The sequence below is a fragment of the Siniperca chuatsi genome, linkage group LG5 (assembly GCF_020085105.1).
Source record: "Siniperca chuatsi isolate FFG_IHB_CAS linkage group LG5, ASM2008510v1, whole genome shotgun sequence".
Lineage (NCBI taxonomy): Eukaryota > Metazoa > Chordata > Actinopteri > Centrarchiformes > Sinipercidae > Siniperca > Siniperca chuatsi.
The window spans coordinates 22,508,891-22,523,125 of NC_058046.1; the positions used below are offsets into that span (position 1 = coordinate 22,508,891).

The window sequence follows — 14,235 nt, forward strand, 5'->3', positions numbered from 1 at the left end:
ACCTCAAAACGACACCAGCTCTCACCTGAAGATGTCGTTTACAACCAAGAATATGGAGCAGTGCTGAGCACAGGCTTTGGGCTGCAACATAAAAAAAACACAATTTATAAAGTCTGTAAAATCATGCTGCTTCATAGACACTAAAATCCACTTCCATTATAACTAATTTAAGAATACACAAAACGCTAACCCCCAACTACTGACCACTGGGTGTCACTGTTGCATCATCTACAAACCTCCCTGCCATATAGCCACAGTTCCTCCCTGTTCTCACTCTCACCCCATTAGCCACTCAGTTTACCAGTCTGTCAGTCCTTCCTTCACACACACACTTACTCTCTCATCTCTGGCTAATGCACACTCATCACACACTCATGTGTTTTGCATTTAACACATTCTAAAACGCCCCAGCGCAAACATTTAACAGCTGTACTGTTCATGTCTGCCTCCCTCTCCATGTTTATATATCTTCTAGTTCTTAATTATTCTCCCTGTCACCCCCCACACTCTTATGTAGGGACCTAAGCTTTACTATAGGGCATTGCACATGTAGTCTACCTTACAGGCTTAAATCCTGCAATGTAATACAGAAGTAGAGAGACTAAAACGAGGGCCAGAATCAGTTATGTGCAAGCTTTCTATTTATTTGATTTACTCACAGCCAATTCAAACAATGCCATTTTTTTCAGCAGTTACAAATGTAGTAAACCATATATTACAACGATGATAATACATCAAGGCCAAATATGTACCAATAACCTACAACCTGGTTCTATAAAATTGTGCCAGAGTAACAGGCGTGGGCGGCTGTGGCTTACTGGGTCGTCCACCAATCGGAAGGTTGGCGGTTCGATCCTGGCTTCCCCCAGCCTACATGTCGAAGTATCCTTGGGCAAGGCACTGAACCCCAAATTGCTCCCAAGGGCTGTGCCTTCATTTACCAATTATAGTCTCAGTGAGGTCAGTAAGAACAAACAGCCCCACCCAGTGTTTATATGGTGTCATTACGATGTTCCAACAAACAAATCGAATGCTTTCATCCTCAGTTATGACATGTCTTTTTCTTTTTTGTCATCTCAGGCCAGAAATTAACTGCTTTAATCAAACAAAACAGGGTTTACATGTAACTGTTTGCGTGGGCATCAGCAATACGTTGGCATATGGTTTATGTATGTCAGTGTGATTCTGCGTATGTGGGTTGTATGCCAGCGTGCATGCAAGTGTGCCAACTGTCATGGTTCCCCCTAGTGAAAACAGATGAGCGTCCATACCTTACCACTAACACTTCAAGGAGGGTCAATTACAGCACACAACAAACATCCTGTTTTTGGCAGTGAGGCCCAGGAAGTGAGTGTTTATTGTTATTGGGCCTGTGTCTCTCACTGGATCACAGGGGGGTGGGACAAGCCAAAACGAAGAATGTGGGCCTAATTTCATGTTTCCCATTTTGATTGCAGTTTAAACAAGTGAGTGAAAGGGAGGCGAAGAGAGCGACAAGCCAGTTGGCTCAGACGCCTCTTGTTTTTTTCCCTCTTGCACACGTGTATGCCAACAAAGACTTATAGCATATACAGACACACGTGTGAAAAGCACATCTGACATGTAAACAACCTGAAGGCTAAGTGAAACCTAAACCTATGCCTCCCACCCTCTTAACGACAGACACGCTATACCAGATGCAATATCATAAACAAAGTATGGCAACTGGAGGCATATGTGTGTGAGGGATTGCATACATGCCATGTGCGTGTGAACTAGCAAGGTGATAAAAACAGAGGTCAATCAAAAAAGGATGAGAGGGTAAACAAAGAGATCCATGAAGGGAGAGAGACGTTAACAGTTGACGATTGTCTTTCTGTCTCTCTCTCACAAACAGTTAGTTAAATTGTTGTTTGTTGTGTACAGAACTCCTCTTTCTAACATAGTAGCTCCTACACACTTAAGATGATGGAATCAAGTGCACACAGGTATATGTAGTGTAGGTAATTTATACACCAGTGTGTTCCAATCTATCTTTTTTGAGAATAGTTCCTAAACTGAAAAAGTGTGCATTGCTAGCTTGTTATGTGCACAGCTCAAGTGGACCATCACTCTGAGAAAACAGGAGTGACACAACTGACAAACTTTATCTAAGTTAACATGAGGCAAAATGGCAGGTAAATTCGTGTTTCCCCACCAGAGTTCCGCTGACATTTATAGCTACCAAAGGCAATGCAATCAGCAACCTAGGTAAATAGGATGTCATTCATAACTGTACACCCAAGGTATTGTATTGCTGGCCACAGACGTTGGCACAGACAATTTGTATTGCTTTAATTTGTCATGCCTGCTCAGTGAATAATTATTCTAGAGATAGGTCTAGATTCTGGTAACATTGGTTAATTTCAGTGTTTTGTCTCGGTTTTCTGGAATTGTGTAGTTTCAGTGACACATTTAATCGTTTTAATGTTATCCTTGCTTCTCACAGCGGCTGCACTAATTTGTCTAACATGTTCCAAGTTATTGTCGGATAAAAAGCAGCCCCTGGTGGCCAAGTAAAAAGAACACAAATCACTGCTGGTATTTTCTGATCGCATTGGAGTAATGAGGACATCATTTTCAATAGCTAGTCATAACAATCTATAAATCAAAAATCACTTCTGACTTTTGAACTGGGCATGATCTTAAGTTATATTAAGTGAGGAGTGGCCAAAGACTCAAGTGACAGAGAGTTCAGTACTTACCCAGCACAGTAAAGGCTGTGTAGCACAAGCCAAATTATGTGAGATGCATGCAGAGCTCGCCAAATGATGTGAGATGCATGCGGAGCAAAGCCAAATGGTGTGAGTTAGCCAGGCAAAAACAGTCAATAAAGATCCACCAATCAAGCGATGGAATGCTTCCAAGAACTATGCATATGAAAACATTACAAGTCCATACCTCATAATAAAATGAGCAGGCCTTATATTCAAACTGTTTGGTTTCACAGTTTACAAAGCAGTTCAAAGTGGAGCTAAACACATATGGAGTGTGCAGTGTTTTCTGATGTGAGACTCTATAATTCAGGGCAGATGAGTCAAACTATGTACTTAACAAAACCATTTAACAGCAGCAATATGTCACCAATTTATCAACAGTCTTAAATGCTGCCAATTCACGCAGCAGTAAAATTGCAGAAAATGCCACAGTACAAAGACACAAGATTCTACACATTTCTCTCCAACTCTAACTGAAGATAAAATGAGGCCATCATTAGATATTCAACAGTATCACAAGCGGATGTTTGTGGATATTAGTGGATAGTGGATATTTTTCATACACTTTACATGCACTCTTTTGATCTGATCACAATTTCAGCTCTCCAAAATACAGTATACTTTGGCATTTTGGCTAGGCTGTAGTGGACTACTTCCTTCCCAGAATGATGCTGCTGAAGTTGCTGTTCATGGAGGTAAATGAGGTAAAATATATATAATAATATAAATATATGAGATTTAAACCATGGGTTCCACTGCACACTTGCCTAGACATCACTTGTAAAAAGCTGCTTTGAAGCAAAATCATACATTTCACCTATAAACTAAAGCTGAAATTATCAGTCCATCAACTGATTAGTCGATCATCAGAAAATTAATCAGCAACTATTTTGATAACTGATTAATCATTTCAGTAATTTTTATCCAAGCAAAAACGCCAAACATCACAAATTCCAGTTTCTCAAATGTGAAGATTTACTCTTGTTTTCTGTTTTATATCAGTGTAAACTAAATATCGGTGGGGTTTGGACTGTTGGACAAAACAAGCAATTAAAAAAAAAAGCCGCATGGGCTCTGAGGAATTGTGATGGGCATATTTTCGCAATTTTTTGACATTTCAAGGACTATATGATTAAATCGAGAAAATCTGCAATTATGCAGATAAGGAAATGAAATGATAATAATGAAAATAATTGTTAGTTGCAGCCCTAAATGAGGACATGGGCAGAATACATATTTTTCGCAAATCTGGTCATATCTGTCACAGAAATACAATTTGTGATTTTACAGAGTCCTCATAACAAAAAAATTACCCACCAGCAGTGACTGTGCCAGTTGGTCTAGATTCTGTGGTGTTGACCCTGTGTAGGTGAGAACACACTCCAGCAGACTGAGCACTGCTTCTTCCAGGCTGGACAGGTTATGATACCACAGAGAGACTACTGCCTGCTCCTCCAATGACAAGCATTGGCTGGAAAAAAAATTATGACATTATCATCACATTGCATCACATCACATTTGAAATATTTCAGCTACAAACATGATTATGTGTTTATACACAAACACAGAAAACCTATCTTACAGCCTAACAGGAACTCAGCACCTGTGCATTAATCTACCTGGAGTAGGCAGAGCTCAGAGCATTCAGGAAGTCTTCACTGAGTGCTGCCCTGACACAAGTCACTGGCTGCTGCAGCAGTGCACCAATGAGAGGAGCAGCCTCAGGACAAGTGACCAGGGGGACACAAGCCTCTGATGTGGCCAGAATGCTGTCACATGAACACCTGCACAGAAACATATAGACAAAATCTGTATCATGTGGAACTTCTCAACAAGGCCTGCAAAGATAAGAATTCATACCTCCTGGGGCCCTAAAGATTTGTGTTTTTTGATCCTTTCCAGAGAAAAGGTACTATTCGTGTATTTTTTTAAATGATTTAAATTGACTTAAGAGTTGTATGTAGACAACATTACGTACCAACCTGCATGTTAACTATAATGGTGGTGGGGAAGAGTTTATCTATCATGGAAGCTAGTTTCTACTAGAGCAGCAACAATTAGCCAATTAATCAGCAACTACTTTGTTAATTGATTAATTGTTTGGGTATGGGCAACAAAAATGCCTAACATTTTCTGGTTCCAGCTTTTTAAATGTGAGTATTTGCTTTCTCTGCTGTATAGCATTGTAAATTGAATATCTTTGGGTTTTGGTCTGTAGGTCGGCCAAAACAAAACATATGGAGAAATCACTTTTCACTCTTTTTTGACATTTCATAGACCAAACAATTAATCGAGAAAATAAGCAGCAGATTAATCAATTATGAATACAATTGTTAGTTGCAGCCCTAGTTTCTACTGTTCTGTACCCCTGATTTATGTAGCCTAGAGAACTGCAGCTCTTCCCAATGTTTTTCTGCAGCTGTGCCACCATCTGAAATGCAGGAAAGAGCACAATTTACATATATGTCGACATTATTACATACAGTGTGTATCAATGCAGGCAAAAATAAGGTAAAAAGCAATAAAGGGCCAGTACCTTTCTCAGGACTTTGAGATGGTACTCTTTAGGTGGTACACCCATATGCTTCATTAATGCCTGCACTGCAGCATCGTCTTCTTCTGTAGCAAGCTGACTCAACACTTTCTGTGGGAGGGCAAGCAACACAATGTGCAGCAGATTATTAGCACTTTATGTGTACATCTATAACAGAGGACGAGATTTTAATACAATCTGCCCAAACTCCAAGAACCATAACATCAAAGCTAATTAGTTACTGGAATATAGGATGACTCTGTTGGCGTCACATCATTTGAACCACATGAGTGGAGAAAAGGCATTCCAGTAAGTGAGAATGTATGGACAGCATATGAGCAACTTCAGAAATGAACATTCTTTGTTACAGAGGGCCTTGGTGTTTTACAAGCATTTTTCAGAAGGGGCCTCATCATACACTGATAAAACTAGACTAATAAACTCAGCTGATTCTCGTCTGTGAAAAAAGCAAGTCATAATGAAGGAACAAAGAGGGGGCACTAGACTCATACTGTAAGTTATAATGTTACATGCTAAAAAAAGTGTTACTGAGGGATGTTTTTTCTATGATCATTCAAAAGCAAAAAAAAAAAAAAGGTTGAGAAACTTATTTTACGTTCCATGTCAACATTCTTAAAAAAATAAAAATAAAACATGCTACACAGCATTCAGTGGTCAAATGATTTATAAACTGAGTGTTTGGCAAGAATTTTGTTCATTGGTAGTCACTCAGAAGTGTGATGAAAACCCATTACTTTGAATTAGGGATTGATTTAGACTTTAGAAACAGTCCTCTCTATTTCACCACAATAAGTTGACTCACTGGGACAAGTTGGAAAGTGTGATCCAACAGAAACAGCCAAGGCCTCACATCTTCAACACACATCTGTTTTTACAACTCCAATGAACCAAAAAACAGAAACATCCACACACTAAAAAAGTACAAATCCCTTTCAAACTGCAGATAAAAGGAGATCAACAAGAGATGAGGAGAGAAAGAGATTGAGAAAGGCACAATATGTAAAAAAAAACAAAAAATGGAAGGAGAAAAACCAAAATCCCAGGCAGAGGAGCGCTGCAGTGCTGTTGGTGGAGCTGTGTGGTTTCCTTGGCTAGGCCCTACAGCACGCTAAGATGCTTACCCTCCACAGTCTCACAAAACAACTCCAATCACTACCATCTGAGCGCCCTCAAACCCTGCATATTGAGTACATACAAAACCAATCACACTTATCCCACCCTTGGTAAGGCGGCACAGTGGGGCTGGGGGATGAGAGAGGGAAGGAAGGCTGGTTAGAAGGAATGGCAGAGAGAGACTGGAACGCAATGCGATGGCTGCATTTGGAGTGGGGAAAAATGGGTGTGGTCACCAACCAGAGGAATGGGATGAAGGGCAAATGGATAGATTGATGGCAAATACTTTAGGTCAAAAGTCATCTTTCTCTCACAGAACAACAGCAACCGAGCTGGCTTTGGGTGCTTGGACATGCTGCTGCCATAGAAATTATCCCTCTATAAATCTAAAATTAAAACAGAGGATGTAAAAAAATGCACAAGGCAAAGACTTGGGTTGGTTTTGATGGGTGCCTGTTAACAATTACAAAGCCATGATTGAATTCTCCAAAAACCAAAGAAAGACTCAAGTATAGCCTCAGATAGTCAAAACAGCAGAGACAAAAAGAGGGAAGATGAAATGAGGATCAAGATTGAAAATGTAGGTTTTACTGCAATTTTTACTGTAAACAAAACTTTAATAGCATCAGAACACTAGTCAAGTTTTTGACTAGTGTTACAATCATTTGGAAGAGAAAGCAATTTCCAATCCTGTGTTTTGTCTTGTTAGTTTTTTTGGGTGTGAGAGGGGCTATTCTTTTTGTATTTGTGTCATAAATTGTGCTTTAAAATAAAAGCGCTTACATTTCACTGAAAAGTCTGAATGTATTTAGCCTAGTCGAAATGATATAAAGCTCACTAATTAGGATGTTGTCTTTTTTACCTTTCGGTTTATGTATGGATTAAACTAATGAAATACAATTCATAGTTTTAGAAAGTTATATAGTATAACAATTTTATTAACGAGCAACAGTTTATCCATCCACCCAATATCTGTGCAGCATCTACTCAGTGATGACAAGACGCCAGGAAGTTAGTGGTTACGTAGCCAAGAAATAGTTACAGCAGGTAACTCCATGTAAAACTACAAAGTGTCATTTTTATATTTCTGTTTGTGTATGGACTAAACAAACAAGAAGAGAAATAAGCATCCATTATCCATTATTTATAGCACTTATCCTTAGAGGGTCGTGGGCGGCTGGAGCTGATCCCAGCTGACATCGGGCGAGAGGCGGGGTACACCCTGGACATGTCAATCACAGGGCTGACACATAGACCTGCAGGTTTTAAGACCTGCAGGTCCTAAAGGAATAGTCAAAAGAAGAAATGTGAAGGAAAAAATATAAATAATCATTTCAGTATGTCAGATTTACTGAAAAAGGGATGCCACCCAAGAGGAAACTGAATTATTGTCACAAAGACACTTTCATTGCCAAATTAAAACACCAAGTGTATCAGCCAATGTGAGCAAAGAGTCCAAAATATGTTTTAAAACTATAAAGCAGCCAAAGTGGCTCCAGGGCCTACCTGTGGTTCACTGTGTTTGAGTCAGTAAAGATACACGTCAAAGATTAAGCTATCAAACCATCCATCCTCCAGCCCTCTAATATTACACTCTCATGCTTTACTTATCTGTCATCTCCTCAAAGATCATGCCATGTTACTGCAGCACTGTGTGGTCCCCTTGCTAGTACAGGATGTAGAGAAACAGACCGATTGAGCTAATGACTATCTGACATTGCCTGCAGCTATGTGGCTGTACCCAGCACTCATGAAACCCAGTGAGAACACTCAGATGTGGAGAGGAGAGGCAGACAGGGAGGGGTGAGAGGAAGACCTGAGGGAGAAAAGGCAAAATACTCTGCATACTATCATAATTTTAAGAGGCTACTAACAGTATATACAGTAGCAGTAAAACACATGTTTTTGCACAAATACTCAAACATATGTGAGCACACACACAAACACAGTATTTAGGTGCCACTTAGCACCAGACCCTCAGTCTATTATGGAGGCAGCAAGAAAACAATGTTGGGGAGCAAGATCAGACAGGGCTAACAGAAAACAGGCTGTATTCTGCATTCCAGGACAGGCAGTCCAACACAACACAGACACAGCACGAGAAATGGAGACAGACCATCTCTGGCCTAAAACCATACATCTGCCTGCTCCCCCAGACGGGATGAGCTGCAGTGAAAAGGTTTTTTTGGGCTTCCCATCGTTCCTGTCATTTGTGAGGAGTGGAAGCTTCTTTGGAGAAGAAGGAGAATGAGGGGAAGCTGCAGAGTTGGTTATGAGTTTATTGTATTTGCGCTCTTTGGACACTTTCATCCAGTAGTGTCCTGCATGCAATTTTAGTAAGAGTGTACCCAGTGAACCCTTTAACTCTTGCCGTCAGTGCTGTACCTGAAGCATTCAGCTACAATTAACTACTTCTATACAATGCTGAAAATACAGTTTGAACCTAAACTATTTTAAATGTTAATCAAGGATGAATGCAACTGTTGTGTGAGTAAGGGACATCAGAAAGAAGAGACATTTAAGATGGTTTTATCTCAGTTATTTCACAATGAGCAGGGTTCTCCGCTATTTGAGAAAGTTCATAAAATTTCTCTCACACTCTTTCACCAAAACTTAATCGCAGCTGTTAGTGCCTAATTCTAATCAAACCAAAAAAACTCTTCCCTCCTACCACGATCGTCTCCTTCCAGCAGAAATTAGTATGGTAGAAATGGCTTCAGAGAGTGATTCACAAAGGGATTGGAGGTACACCAATATAAACCCCATGATAGATCCCTTTCCCCAAACATTATCCTTGATTTAAAAATATCTACATTAAAAACAATAGTAATGTACATGCAATTAAAAACATAAATCTATACACCATCCCCACTTCTCTGCACACACACACACACACACACGCACACACACGCACACACACGCACACACACAGACACAGACACAGACAGACATATACCCATACAAAAACACAGACATACTGCAGACGCAAACAAAACCGTGCACACATGCACTTCGCTTCCCCTCTTATGGGTCAAAGACCATCTGGCAAATTCGAGGTTTACTTTCAAGGCACCGTTTTAATTAGCAAGATGTTTTATTAGATGAGAAATTAATCAAAAGAATACAAACACACAGTTAATCTGGCAAAAATGTGAAGGTTCCACATTGTTTATCATAAGCCATCTGTGTGAACCCTCTCAAAGTTGAAAATTGCAGATTCTTTCTTCCCTCTGTTCTCTTTCCCTACTTTGTGTGTGTGCCTTGAAAACACACAGTGAGCAAGATCAACTAACCATAATATAAAGGCTGATCCTTCTCTGGTGACAAGAGGCAGTGAAACAGTCGATTTTAATTTGCTTTCAAAATATGTTTTACAGTTTTTAGCACAAAAGGCTTAGACTAACAAAGACCCATTCTACCTCATTCATCATCCATGTCCCATTGGAGAGGAGACGCAGAGGGCTGGCGAGAGAACTCCTATTAAAAGTAAATTAGACAGAAAATCTCTTCAGCAGCCCACAGGCAATCAAAGAGAGATTCTTTTTAGGAGTATTTGTTGAAGGGATGACAGTCAATCCACATGTCTATGAACTAATTAGGACCTAAACAGCAAACAGATCCGGCTTGAAAATTATGAGAAAAGGCATATGATGGACAACTGGAAGAGAATATACAGTTACAACTAAATAATGTTATGAATGGGTGGAACCCTGGCTTGATTTCTCAATAAATATTTGAAATACTTTTTTGTCTCCACCTTTTCCAGCTTCCCTCAGTTATGATTACGTCTTTAATCTCTGTGTGCCCCCACTATTTGAGTCCATCTGACCAATGAAACCGCAGAAAGTATAGATGAGTTTATGTTGCATCATAATTGACTATGTTTCTATATCAGGTAAGCTAGGCTTAGTGAGTAAGCTGCCATTGTCAGAAATAATCACTAAACAATAATGATACAAACAAGCATACATATTTCTAACTTTGACCAAAATGTTGTTATCTAGCTGTTAATCTTAACAAAGTTCATTCTTTCACCAGACTTTTATTGCCCAATTCCACCAGAAGCAAATAAACCCTTACTGTACCTACTACTGTACGTAAGGCTGGGTCTCGAGCTTCAATACTTTTTTGGTACTGACCAAAATGTGTCTCTAGCACCAAGTATCAAAAATGGCAAGTACCAATTGTAATTGGCATCAAAGGCTCGGTCAGATTCATGGTCTTCTTTATTTATGCTTTGATTAGATATTTCCTGATTTCTATAATAATTTTGCTAATTTTAGACTGTATTTTATATAAGAAAAGTTCTTGTACAGGTGTTTTGAGGCAAGACAAAATTAAACATTGATGCATTTTAAAACATTTGGCTTATTATAAAACATATTCTTCATATTCTTTCATTTAAATAACAGTCCATATTGTACATATTTTTTTATTAAAATGTTTTATAATATTGTTTCATGTCTTATTGTCAATTTTCTATTTATGCTTCTTGACTTGCATTACTTGTGCCTTGTATGTGTAAACCTTGGCAATAAATCTGATTCTGATTTCCTTCAGTCTAAGTTCTCTTTTAACACAGATAGAGAAAGTCCATACCCGTATCCAGTGGTTGGCTTTTCTTTCCACTGCATTGCCAGGATGCTCTGAGTACAGTCCCCACAGACACTGGAACAACAGCCTTCTGCTTGTTACTGTAAACAACAAGACACCAGAAATCACAATAGGTTTGATAAGTTCATAAGTCTCTATATGCATGGTAGATTTCTGGTTTACCCAAAAACAACCCTTACACGGAGTATAAGCATCAGAATTACTCATATCTGTCAAGATCAGTCTTGACCTGATCCATCCACTATTCCCCAATACAGAGATGGAGTTAAAGTTTTTCAGATGGTGCACTCACCATCAGCAGTGACATACGGGTTCCAGCATAGTCGGCCAAGATACTGCCCTAGGAAGGGCAGCCTCTTCATGGTCACTGTTGTAGAGCTCTTAGGGACAGAACAGAGACAGCCACAGACAGGACAAAATGTTACACAGAGCAAGTCTACTTAATGACTGAGGATATTGAGTTGAATAGCAGGCACATCCACAGGTGTTAAGTACATTACTCACACATCAACTTTGATTTCTGTGTTGTGGTCATATCACAATTCCCAACATAGTGTCAAGAGAGAGATACACAGCGCAGGGCTCTGATCGAAGGTGCTATACCTGTAAGGGTTTAAGTATGTGTGTGTATGTGCTTGTTTATCCAGCTCAGAACAACAGACCATGTGATTTATTTCACCTCACAGCCAATTAAAACATCCTGAAGGTTTCAAGCTAGGGCAAACACTGCATTTAAGAACTTGAATAACCCTTTAAACCTGACATTCTATACATTTCAGTTTTGAAAATTACCTTCACAGAAAATTTTAGACTTAAGGTTCAGAAAGATTCCAATTGTCAGGGCAGCTCACAGGAATGGAAAACAAGACTTGGTGTACAGTATCTTGAGTGTGAGTGAATACCAAAAACAGCACAAACAACAATCTAGTCCACGTGAAAAACATGACTGGAGCTGAACACAATTCTTATTATTTAAAACCAGAAACAAATAGGTGATTATTAAAACTTGTTTGGTAGTTCAGCAGAACAAGAACCAAGTAATTTGTTCCTTCTAGTTTAATACGACAAAACATAGCACATTTGTCTGAAAATGACTTAGCTTTATCTGTGCATGTCCAGGGCAGAACACACAAACATTCAAGTCAAGCTGGGTGACCGAGACAAATGCCTTCAGTGTGGATGAAGACTTTCAAAATAATTTTTGATTCAGGATAAGTCTAATACACAGGTGTACAACATTGTTTTTGTTCCATCTTATTACTTTTAATACATCAAAATGAGAACATTATGTTTTTAGAATATGATGACTGCAGTGGAACATACAGAAGATCAAAGAGGTGACATATTACTAATTTACAAGCATGTCTGCACATGTGTGCATGAATCATGTTTATGTGCATTTTTAGTATTACCTAGTATTCATCCCATATTAACAGACTATAGCATACATTTCACCTCTGAGCAAAATAAACTGTAGAGAACAGCTTTGATGCAGGAGAAGCCGACACAAAGAAATCTGACATAAGCAGTTGTAATTAAAGCAGTGTGCTGTTGCTCAGCCAAAGATGATTCGGCTTACTTCACTGCCATGTACACAGAGTGGTTGCGGTGTTGGGCTATCAGGATCTCATATGATCCCAGAATGTGGAAAAACATGGACACTCATTACATACAACATATCACCCATAGGTTTCTGGAGGGCTTCAAAACATTTCACTCTCTTTGTACCATGTCTTTCCCTTTTCATCATCCCATCAACTTGTATATACCACCTCTCTTTTGGCTAGAATTAAAAAAAACATTTTTTAAAATCACCACTAATAGAACAAGTGAAAATTAGCTACAGAGTCCATTGTGTTTGGAGCCAGAATCTAACAGCAATAAGCAGTACAACAGGGGGTATTTTAAAGTTAGGAAGAAAAGAGGACCGGGAAAGGGAAGAAGAAAGAGGGGAAAATTTCAGAGAAGAAGTTAAGATAGGAAAAAAGGTTGTTACAATGTCAATATGCATCAATCTTGCTTCATGCACCTTTCATCAGAAATAATCAGAGAGCAATAAGCAAGAATAAAAAACCCTCAATATAGTATTAAAGGAAGACATTAAGGTAACTTTAGGCTTATATGTTCAAAAACAGCATCAGACAGACAAGGAGACTAACTTGACTCACTCAAGTGGATGAGATCACTATTAATAGGAGTGTAGGGTTTCTCTAAATGCCCCCACTGTGCCCCCCACAACACCACCAATGCTGTCTGGAACACAGCCCTCACATTCAGCCTTGCTATCCAACAACACATGGTAAACGTTGTGTTTGAGTATACATGTGCATTTGTATGTTGGTGATGCAACTAAAAAGGAATGTTCATTTACAATAAGAACTTTACTAATGCTTTGTGACCACAGGAATGACCATAAGAATGAGCAATCGCAACAGAGAGTAATTATCACTATCAGAGCTAAATCACCATCAAAGCCTTGTCAACATTGTCCCTAATTATAAATGGGCTTTGAGACTATGTATCTTGTCTTGATTAGGGACAGACATCTCAGACAGAAGCGAATGATTATGTACTAGCCAGGGAGGCAAATGAGGCAAGTTTATAGACAATGATGAAGAGAACAGTAAGGAAACATTTCTGTCCTTGACATCACTGAACCACAATCAGAGTAGCCCTAACACAAATAGCAAGGTTACTATGGTGAACACATAAATATACACTAGAGTGTATTGTAGAATTTTCCAATCAATTCCTTTGAGGAGTGGTGTAATACTGCAGCAGTGGTGTAGCACCCATGGTAAAAAATTTGGGGACTTGGAAAACTATGGTGACTATAGGTGTACAACAATATGGCAAATGCACACAGGCAAACATGCTTTAAAAGGAACATTTTGCAGTCATTTGCTTTCTTGCCTAGTTAGCCTAAATCAGAGGGCCAATACCACTCTCATATTTGTCTTTTCAATATGATGCTGGAGCCAACAGTAGGTTAGCTTAGCTTAGCATAAAGACTGGAAACAGCTAGGCTTGCTCTGTCTAAATATAACAAAATCTGCCTACCAGCACCTCCACATCAATTTACAAGTTATATCTCATTTGTTTAATCCTTACAAAAACTGAAGAGTAAAAAAAATAAAATAAATAAAAATAATACATTTTGTGATTTTATGGGGTGTTATGTGAGGGACCATTTTTTTTGGCCGGGCACAGCGACTTTCT

The 14,235-nt window shown here is 39.0% G+C and overlaps 1 protein-coding gene across 3 annotated transcripts in view; it reads right to left on the minus strand.

Annotated features, from left to right (window-relative positions):
* Positions 1-14,235, minus strand: part of fancc (FA complementation group C) — a 29,235-nt gene that overhangs the window by 9,535 nt on the left and 5,465 nt on the right. For 2 of the 3 annotated variants that reach the window (XM_044195913.1, XM_044195914.1), the window contains exons 3-9: positions 11,309-11,396; positions 11,002-11,096; positions 5,272-5,379; positions 5,102-5,166; positions 4,355-4,519; positions 4,053-4,206; positions 26-81 (exon numbers count right to left, since the gene is read on the minus strand). In XM_044195913.1, coding sequence (XP_044051848.1) covers positions 26-81; positions 4,053-4,206; positions 4,355-4,519; positions 5,102-5,166; positions 5,272-5,379; positions 11,002-11,096; positions 11,309-11,396 — 731 coding nt within the window. The remainder of the gene's footprint in view (positions 1-25; positions 82-4,052; positions 4,207-4,354; positions 4,520-5,101; positions 5,167-5,271; positions 5,380-11,001; positions 11,097-11,308; positions 11,397-14,235) is intronic. The other variant, XM_044195915.1, reaches the window with a different exon arrangement.